The following is a 10,569-nucleotide window of genomic DNA, read 5'->3' as shown; positions in this document are numbered from 1 at the left end:
ATGGCACATAATTACGCGATGCGTAGTTATGCACATGGGGAGCTGAGTGACAAGACGTTTTTTGGGCAAGCTTCCGCTTCTTACTGTGTTCGAATGGACCCAGTGAGGCGAGGACCACATCGGCTTCGCCCTTTACCCACTAAAGCGAAGGCCTTAAAGGGCGAAGCTTATATGACATAGAACGTTGGTTACGTACTGTAACCCCAGATTCTATGAATATAAGCGTAGCCCTTTAAGCGTCGGGCCTCACTGGCTCCTAAATGGCTGAAGAAAAAAGCTATTTTGGGAGCCGATTTCCCGCTCTTAACGTAATTTATACGGACCGGGTAGGGCCCACACAGCAGGTGGGCGTGGACTAATTTTTTTCAGTGCTTATGCTCTGCATAACGGGATAAACCCACTAAAGCGAAGGCCTTAAAGGGCTACGCTTATATTCATAGAATCTGGGGTTACAGTACGTAACCAACGATTTGACCTTTTGAAAATTAATCTTTGAAATCTATGTAAATATGAACACGTCTAGTGATAATTGTTACAGTGAACTGACTTTTAATGCTGGTGGGACATACATTTCTGAATATTTACCTCTTCCAGTGATCTTTACTTTTGCTTGTTTTTACAAAAGGATGTTGGAAATGCAAATGCAAGATGAAAACAGACAAAAGATGGGACATGGAGGCAGTTGTGAGTGAGGACAGAGATGGAGCGTAACTTATTATACAACAACTACTTATATTTATAAAAATTAATAATATATATTCTTATAGTTTTATCAACCTACCATCATTATGAGTTACGATCTTGAACATACACTAATTTGTACAGAAATATTTTTCCTTTCAACTTAAATAGGATGCAGCTTTTTAGAGGATGTGTGGCTCTTAAAAGAGCCTTTGAGTTCAATGCAGCAGAGTTCACTTCTTCTTGGGAGCTGCCTTCTTGGCTTTGGGTTTGGCTGCCTTCTTTGCTGGAGCCTTCTTGGCAGCGGGGGCCTTCTTCACCACCTTCTTGGGGCTCTTGGCGGCCTTCTTGGGGCTTTTTGCTGCCTTCTTGACCGCGGCGGGCTTCTTCACCTTCTTGGGAGACTTCTTTGCAGCTGCGGGCTTCTTGGCTGCAGCCACCTTCTTGGGCTTTTTGGCCGCGGCGGGTTTCTTGGCGGCGGGCTTTTTAGCTTTAGGAGCGGCTTTCTTGGCGGGCTTCTTGGTGTCAGCCTGTTTGCTCATCTTGAAAGATCCGGAGGCGCCGGTTCCCTTGGTTTGGACCAGGGTCCCCTTGGCCACCAGGCTCTTGATGGCGGTCTTGACGCGGGCTTTGTTCTTGTCCACATCGTATCCTCCGGCAGCCAGAGCCTTTTTGAGGGCGGCAGCAGACACGCCGCTGCGCTCCTTGGAAGCGGCCACAGCTTTCACGATCTGCTCGCTGACGCTGGGACCGACCTTCTTCGGCTTCGTGCTCTTCTTCTTGGCTGCTTTGGCCGGAGCGGGAGCTGCTGGAGCCACTTCTGCCATTTTCTTCTTTTCTTGCTTTCAACTAAACGAGAGAGTCGAGTGTTGTCATGAAAACTCCGAGCGGTGCGCTGCACTTAAACACACCATGAGAACCGTGGAGACTCAACGCTCCTCGCGACTCCTCTGAGCAACATGGACGGCTCGTGTTTGTGTTTTCTCCTCGACAGAAAAGTGTAAAGAGGTGAGTGTGGGAGCAGCGCTGCAGGCTGACAGTGACACAGCTCGTTAGAGGACTTGTTTCTCTTCGTGTTCAGCTCTGATCGTCTCCACATTTTGTTTTTTTTAGCTTCAAACTTCATCGATTCAACGCGGATCTCGTCGCTGATCGGTGGGATTTCCGTCTGTTTTCCTTCCGAAAATGATTTCAGACGCAACAAATTTCAACCAAACCTCATTTTCCAGTTGGCTTACATGTTTACCCAGACACTAAAATAAAAACCAGGCTCCTGTATTTACATGTTTACCCGTGAAGTGTGGATATTGTGGAGGCAGCAAACACAGCCGAGGTGGAGGCTCATGGCGCAGCAGCTTCCTGTCAAAGCTGACCACTGGAAATGTTTCGTCTGACTGGGACCAGTAAGAAAACTTAAACAATGAACAAAAACATTTTTTGCATTTTGTTTGTTTCACACATGTAAGTTTTAGAATCAATTCGAAATAAAAATTACAGCTGCATGCACCAACAGCACATAGACTGATTTGAAGCTGACTGTCAGATATATTTATTGATTTTTTAAACATTCTTCTTAATATACTTGATTGTTTTTTTGTTTTGTTTTGTTTTGTTTTTTTGTAAATCTATATGGATATTCATTTTGCTTCTAACCTTAACTATAATCTGATGAATTAGTCCTACTAAATTTTAATATGGTAAAAGTCTTTGCATCAAACAAAGTGAATCCAAGGGGAATAGAAGAATGCAGTTTTCTGTAGTCACTATTTTGTTTATTTTTATTTTTAAAGTAATGATGTTTTATGGCTGTATCACATTTTCAGTACATTTCAGTTATTTTTTTAATTTCAGTAATTAAGTCCAAAATTGTGTAAAATTTTCTTTCATCAAAATTTACTTCACTTTGAGTTTGTGTTGGGGATGATGCTCAGCTACTACCTCATCAAACTTCAGACCAGTTTCTGTAAAACTGGCTAATTTATAATCATATTTGTGTTTTCAATAGTAATCAGTTGTAGATGTACATCCAGTGAGGTGCTATGGGATAATTTGTTAATGGCAAAGACTAATTACCTCATTTTTTATAATTAATCTATGGTATAATTCAGTCCCGATGTTTAATCTAGATGTTCTTTTTCATATAGGCTTCACCCTTTAAGAGCTGTCGCTGGTGAGTTTTATCCCTAAGGCGCTCAGTGCTGCACTGAAAAACTTTAGTCCACGCCCATCTGCTGTGTGAGCCTCTCCCCCAGTCTGTATAAATTACGGTGAGACCGGGAATTGGCTTCCATTTTTCTTCAGACAGCTAGCTAGCACTGTCAGAAGAACAAAAAAGGAAAGTTGTCCAGCTTTGACTGGCACAACCTTTGCTAAGGCTGCCTGGGTCTCCGCCACGCCAACCTCCTGCCGTCCCGGTGAGTTCTTCCTCCCCGAGGAGAAGCAGACGAGCAGCCTTTGTTCAAGGTAAGCGCCGAGGAGTACTTTTCCATTGCGGGCCGCTACCCGCTGGACGACGCCACAGCCGTGTCTAACTTGTTTGTTCTCTTGCAGCTTGATCAGATGGCGCACAATCTCCGACACCTCCTCTGGCTTTTTCGATTTCTCGAGCATGTCCTTGAAAATTGGCTCTGAACAGCGCGTCCTTCATCGTGGGGCCTTCCAGCGAGTCCATCTGCAGCTTCTCCGACAGGGAGGGGGAGTGACAAGCCAGGTGGACCTCTGAACCATTGTCATCCAGGCTGTAATACGAGACAGGCAGACAGCAGACGAGGCACACGGGTTGAGGGTGACGTCAGACGCCCTACAGAGGGAGCTCTTCGTCTCCTCATGCAGGTCTGTCCCTCCGGCCTCTGAGATGCTGTACGTCAGCGGCGCAACGTTATTGTTCGCTGCGGCCACCTGGAACGCATATTGGTGAGCTCGGTTGGAGAGCGACTTCACCGTCTGGTCATGCCTCCCTGGAGGCGCAGGATGCTGGTCCAACCTGGACGTCTTTGCTCCTAGAGCCTCCGCCAGGCTTGCCTCCAGAGGGGCATCAAGGGAATTTCTGCTCTGTAAAACCCCTCCACTCTGGTGATGGGTGCGAATGTGGAAACCGGCGCTCTCAAAGTCTACCAGGTCTGGCTGCAGCCTCGTTCCAGTTGGATGTCACTGCTGGGAAAACAAGGCCAGATGGGATCAGGACGGCGAGCCGGGGTGGAGCCAAAAAACTTTCCCACTAGATCATTCGATCTGGGCGGGGGAAGGAGAGGGATGGAAAAAAGTCCCTTCATGTCAGCCGCCTCCTGGATTATGCCGGGCAGCTCCGAGAGGAGGGCACCGACAGCTGGGAGCGGTGTGATCGCCGTTGCAAAAAGGCCCCCGGGGGGTGGGGGAGCATTCGGTCAGCCCCCCTCGTTCCGACACTACGCTCTCCAGGAGGGAGTGAGCAGCGGGGGCTGTTGCTGACGTCGCCTGTCCCGGAGGAACCATCCGAGCCGCTCCGAGAGTCGGCGTTAAAAGGAAAAAAGGGTCGATGGCGTCGTCCAGCATGTAGCGACCCGCCACTGAAAAATATTCCTCGGCACTTACCTTGAAACAAGGCTGCTCGTCTGCTTCTCCTCGGGGAGGAGAACTCACCAGGATGGCAGGAGGTTGGCATGGCGGGACCACAGGCAGCCTTAACAAAGGTTGTGCCGGTCAAGCTGGACAACTTCCCTTCTTCGTTCTTCTGACAGTGCTATTAGCTTGCTGAAAAAAAAATGGGAGCCGATTACCCGCTCTCAACGTAATTTATATGGACCGGGTGGGGCCCACACAACAGGTGGGCGTGGACTTTTTTTTTTCAGTGCAATGCTTTTGCATGACGGGATAAACCCACCAGCGACAGCTATTAAAGGGCAAAGCCTATACGAAATAGAACCAACGTTTTCTTTTTTTCTATGCCAAACAGAGGGTAGAAGTAAACACTCTATTTTAGTTTACCTGTTGTTGTTTTTTAGGTTGAACTATGAATTTAATGTTAGAGTGTGTGCAGTATAACTTAGGACACAAATAAATGCAGTTCTCAATATAATGCTGTGTGTTTGTTCATTTGGAGTTAATGTGTTTAAAAGCTATAACATGGGCTGTTTTGAACATTGTCAATGTCACATTATATGACTTTTTTGCTGGAGCTTTACCTTGTGGCAACAAACAAGGTTCTATTGTGTCATCTGGACTAGTTGACAATTTAACCTTTTTTGTTGTTATCTACCTGGATGACTGAGCTTCCAACACTTTTTTTTTTTACCTTGTGGCATCCCCCTGCATTGCTTGAAAATGCTGACGTGATGAAATAAAATAAAAAGTTGAACAATGTCCTAAAATTACATTTTAGTATTTTTTTACTGCTACCATGTTTTTTGGACTGTAAGGCGCACTTAAAATCCTTTTAATTTTCTCAAAAATCGACAGAGAGCCTTTTAATCTGGTTCACATTATGTATTAATTCTGGTTGTGCTTACCTCAAACTGACAACACTCAAAAAAACACAGAAAATGTTCCTGTGGTGTTTTTTTTTACACATTATAGTCTGAAAAATACGGTACTTACTACTGAAAATAAAACCACACTACCACGAAATGAATAATAAATGCATTCTATTAACCTATTGCTCCATTGAATACTGGAGGGAGGACACAGACAACAGAATGAGGGAGGGTGTGTCCTGTTCATACAGACTGTTGAGTAATGTGAAACAAAAAACTATCTCTGTGTGAAACTTTGTGCTACTCACAGGGTCCTGTCAGCACCACAAGAAATTTCATCTGTATCTGCAGTGATAGAAGATTCTTCAGCTGGGCCCTCCACGTCTTGAACATCATGGCACGGAGTAAACTTCGTAAGAACATAAGCTCCTTGTGCTTAATTTTCATTCATTGTTTGTGTGTGTGTCATTGTCCTCTTTGCTGTGTAAATTCTATGCTAAATCAAATTTATTTTACAAAAATTCAAGTGTTTTCATCGCTGCAAATCAAAAAATGTTAAATCATGTCATCTGGACCAGTTTCTTTAAAGAAACAGGTCCAGATGACATGATTTAACCTTTTTTGTTGTTATCTACCTGGATAATTGAGCCTACAAACCTTTTTTTTTTAATTGCTGCAAGTCAAGTTCATGGATTTTTATTGACATTACAGTATTGTAGGTTTTATTTTATTTTTCTTTCTGATTTATCAGACAAGGTCACAATTAGCAAAGCACAGATAGGAATCGCAGGAGCACGTTGTCTCAGTTAAACTTGACTAACCGGTTAGTTTAGAGAGTCTGCATGCTCACTGTCCTTGAAAAAAGGCAACTCAATAACAACACCGTAGAAGAGCAATTTAGTGTGCAAGTAAAAAAAAAAAAAAATCAATTTAACTCAAACATTCAATATTTTAGGTTTTAACACAATGTAGCAAAATACAAATGTTCTATGTACATTTTATCTAGAAATGAAAACTAAATAATCTTTTTTATTATTATTATTCTGGTTCACCTTTTACATCTCAGATTAAAATAACTGACAGTTTAGTTGTCATCTGGCAATATCAAACTCTTTCTTTGTCCAAAATGAGGTGTTTTGAATTTTGCCAGATTGTCGCAAGAAATGTGCTGTTTGTTCTGGCTTTGTCAGTGGATCGGGTTATAAAGTTATTTCAGGTTCAAGCTCATCTTTGGAAGTGTTCCAGGAGTGGTTCAGCAAAAGTTTTGGTGCAACTATATGCAAACCTTAGGAATTAATTTGACACCCAACTGTGCTTGTTTTATTTTATATTAGTTTCTTAATTGTGCCATTTTTTTGTATTCTGTAAAATGGACTAGGTAGATTGTTGTGTACAGGTAAAGCCAAGTATTTGGACAAATAATGTTTTTGTGCATAGTGTTACCAGTTTTGTCTTTGTGTTTTTCAGGAAACAAGAACAAGTTAATTGAAGCAGCTGTGGGATTTTCCCTGGGAGCAGTGGGAGGCTGCATTCTGGGGGCCACAGAGGACCCAGTGGACAAAATCCTTTCTGCTATGACTTCAAGTAGTTCTCTAAAACCAGTGATGGAGGAGGTTAGAGCAGTGGGTGCCCTGGGACTGGGAACCCTTATGGGTGCGACAGCGCTGACGACAGCAATGACATCAGTGATAACTGGTGTGATTTTTGCAGCGGTGACTGCTTCGTTATTTCTAGCTTTGAGAAGTCACAGTGTTTCCAACAAAAACTCAGTTGGCTTGTGGATATCAGCAGGGATCGCTGGTACTCTTGGGACCACACTCAGTGGAGCCACATTTGGGAGTGCGATTGAATGGATTGTAAATAATTATGGCATGGTGGGAGTTCTGGGGATTCTGAGTCTTTTTACTGCACTAAAACCACCCTTGCATGTTTTATTCAGTGTCTGCTGGAACTGGAGAGAGACCTGTTGCAATCTGAGATCCGAAGTCAGGTGCACGGAGAGAGAGCACTTAGAAAATATTGAGTGGCAGCAGAGAAAGAGGGCGTCTGTGAAGATAGAGCAGAGCATCTTGTCACTGGAGAAAGGAGGCAGCACAAGAGGAATGGAAGATATAACAAAATGGGTCACTGAGCACAAAGAAAGAGAAGAAATAGAGAGAAGAAAATATGACAATGAAGAAAATGAAATGGAGCAAAGAACCATCCAAGACTGGATCAACACCGTGGTGGTCAAATATGTTGAAATCTTGGCTTTTTCAGGAATACCAATGACAGCAGTTACCATTGTTACATCAGCATTTGGTTTGTTTGGTTACGGAAACCACTACTCTGTGTTTCTTGTGCTTTTGGCTTTAGTTTCAATGATCACCTTTTTCCTTTTAAAATCTATTGACTTCAAGTTTTGGATGTTGGCAGGGTGCATGGCAATGTTTGCGACCTTCGTCATAGCCATGCTGACCCTTCATGCCGGGCAGGAGGTTGTAACTTCTGCTAGGAGGATGAGAATGGCTGGGCGCAATCAATCCAGAGAAACCATCAGCACTCAAATGGACTACCACTCATCATTGGAAGCTGTAAATGCAGCTTTCTTTGCTGCAAAACTGTGCCAGCTGGGATTGGGAGCAACATTGGGAGGGATATTAGTAAGGCGAGCAGCTGGGGAGGTAAAAGTTATTGTAGGAGCTGCTTTAGTGGCAGGGGGGTTACTAGCTGGGATAGAAGCTTTAGCCGCAGGTCTGGGTGAGGCAGGGACAGCAGGAGCAATGTTAGGCATGGTTGGAGCGACAGGGGTGTCTGTTGGAGCAACAGTAGCTTCAGCTGGAAGGTGGTCATCAAAACCAGGGACTTTAGGAACAACTGGAGGGCTGATTATGGGAGCACTAGGAATGGGAAAATGGCATATAGTCAACATTGGACTTCAGATCCCAGTGGCCTATGTGTTCGCAATGATTAATCCAATTTAACTAAAGATGATTCTGTATTATCATTTGATACTGTAATTACAACTGATTGTAATAAAATATTGTTATAATATATCGGCACATTACATTTACATTGTGTGCATTTCTGCCTTATGGTAATATTGACAGTTTGCAGTGTTGCAAATTGAGTTTGAAAAATTTAAGATTAGCTAATTCAAATATATTTATTAAGAATACAAAAAAAAAAAACCTGATCAGATCCATATTTTTTTATTATATGTTACAATGCGGGCAGCACGGCGGTGCAGTTGGTAGAGCTGCTGCACCCCAGCGAGTAGGTTGCTCCAGTTCAAATCCCAGCCTGGGGACCATTCTGTGTGGAGTTTGCATGTTCTCTCTGTGCATGCGTGGGTTTTCTCCAGGTACTCCCATTTCCTCCCACAGACTAAAAACATGCCTGTTAGGCTGATTGGTAACTTTAAATTGTCCCTACTTGTGAGTGAGAGAGTGAATGTTTTTTTTGTCTCATTTGTCTCTATGCGTCCAGGGTGTCCTCCCGCACAGTGTTAGATGTACATGAGTATCAGTGACCCCCACGACCCGAAAAGATGGATTGGATGGATGTTACAATGCTAATATTTTCAACAATATATTTTTGTTGTGAAAGATATTGAAATTGATCTGAAAAAATGTTTTAAGAAGTGCTCCAAAAAGAGAATTTCCATTTTCAAATTTGGTTATTGTTGACGTATACTGTGCATTTCGAAGCCTTTTAAATAGTGTTCCTTTATATTTTATTTTAAAAACAATGACAGTATTTGAGCTGGTGCTACTGACTGAAGCCCAACACTTTCATGCACAAACAGCAGCGCTTGTGTTTGCAAAGTGCATCATTCCAGCTGGCCCGTGTTGGGTTTTGGTGATACATTTCCACGCAGTCATCCTTGTTGCTTGGACATCAGAGTCAGGTTGTCTCCCCTGTCAAAAAACATGAAGCACAGTGAAAACTGAGGATGTAAAAGATATCTTAAAGCAACAGACAAAACAAAAACAGTTTGTTTAACTCAATATAAAACATAATGGCAAAATAAACCCTTACTTCTTTATCTGGTGGTTTAGTTAAAAAGCAGTAGTTTTACAACACTTGTTTTAACAATGCTATGTTTAAATTATTGCAAAGATTTTTCCCATTCTGGAAAAGCACCACATTGCTTAAGGTATAAGATCATTAATAGTAAAGAACTGTACAAGGATCTCTTCCTTTTGAATGTTTTAGTTAAGATCTATCCACTCTTTCCTTCTGTGTAGTAGACCAATCCAGATTAAGAGATACTGATTCCCACCCTGCCAATAAATTGCATAAGGACAGGATCATATTAAATGTGACTTCAAAATTACTCCTACAACAATGAGAATGATGTGCTCACATGTATATAATATTGAACCTGTTCCTATTTTGACCACTAGGTTGGCTTTTGTGCTCTCTGTGGAGAGGGAATAACACGTAAAGTAATCTCTGCTCTGGTGATGGACAGACTAACAGATGAGGTTGGGCAGGAATTCCCATAGACTATGATGTTTGCAGATTATTATGCAATGTGTTAACAGGGAACAGGTGGAAGAGAACTTGGAGAGGTGGCGGTATGCACTTGAAAGAAGAGGAATTAAAGTCAGTCGTAGTAAGACAGAGTACATGTGTATGAATGAGAGGGAGGCCGGTGAGAATACTAGGAGAGGTCACAAAGGTGCACTTCAAGTACTTAGGTCCACTGTCCAAGACTCTGTGTCTCTGTGGTGACACTTGAAGCGGGAACAGAAAGAAAATGAAGTTGATCTCTCTCCTCCCTGGAGAACACTGCTGAGAGGACACACAGTCGTTCAGCTCTGGGAAATACAATAAACATTACAATAATAAGTACTGGGTTATTTACACGTAAAGCTTTCAGCATGAACTGAGTCATAAATATAAATGTGTAATAGAAATGCATAAGCTCGAAAAGAAATGTCTAATTTGACAGGCCTTGCTGAATTTTGTTCAAAGCAGTTTGTTGTTGTTGTTTGGAGGGGCTGTTGGGATGTACTATAAATTGGATTAAAGAGTGAGAAACAGGGCTTTTATCTATAGGTTTGGAGTTTCCTATTTTTCTTTAGTGATACTTGTTGTTCAGGTTTGTTATGGTCCGTGTGTCTAGGAGTGACTCGCAGGACACATGACAAATGGAGTCCAGATGATTGTAACATTTAATAACAATTTTTTTTAATTGACATGACCATCTGGACAGAAAAAAGGAAATGGGAGCCCATATTAAAAAAAAACGAGAGAGAAGCCCTGAACCAGTCAGCAGTTGACCATCAGATTTTGGACACTCCCCTCATCCCATGCTAACCCTGCAACCAAGAACCAGAAAAATAAATCACGTCCGGAAATTCCCAGACCCAGCTAACAATTATTAAGCTAAATAAAAAAATGTATGTTTATACATATACATATATATATATATATATATATATATATATAT

General features: G+C 42.4%; 2 protein-coding genes across 2 annotated transcripts in view; one reads left to right on the top strand and one right to left on the bottom strand.

Moving 5' to 3' along the window:
- Nucleotides 1–914: 914 nt before the first annotated feature.
- Nucleotides 915–1,552, bottom strand: LOC119422405 (histone H1-like). The gene has a single exon (XM_037689774.1). It carries the CDS (start codon nt 1,506–1,508, stop codon nt 915–917), a length of 594 nt encoding a protein of 197 aa, XP_037545702.1. The 5' UTR covers nt 1,509–1,552.
- A 3,971-nt stretch (nt 1,553–5,523) lies between these two features.
- LOC119423141 (asialoglycoprotein receptor 2-like) overlaps nt 5,524–10,569 on the top strand; it is a 35,286-nt gene continuing 30,240 nt past the window's right edge. The window contains 2 exon segments of the mRNA XM_037690552.1: nt 5,524–5,542; nt 6,597–6,782. Coding sequence (XP_037546480.1) covers nt 5,524–5,542; nt 6,597–6,782 — 205 coding nt within the window.

This window comes from Nematolebias whitei, chromosome 16 (assembly GCF_014905685.2).
Source record: "Nematolebias whitei isolate Nwh7 chromosome 16, NemWhi1, whole genome shotgun sequence".
NCBI classification, from domain to species: domain Eukaryota; kingdom Metazoa; phylum Chordata; class Actinopteri; order Cyprinodontiformes; family Rivulidae; genus Nematolebias; species Nematolebias whitei.
The sequence above is the reverse complement of the archived record's forward strand: the minus strand, read 5'-3'. Positions and strand labels throughout refer to the sequence as shown.

What these genes read in the sequence shown, in the direction of transcription:
- LOC119422405 (XM_037689774.1), bottom strand. Translation starts at nt 1,508, where the DNA reads ATGGCAGAAGTGGCTCCAGCAGCTCCCGCTCCGGCCAAAGCAGCCAAG.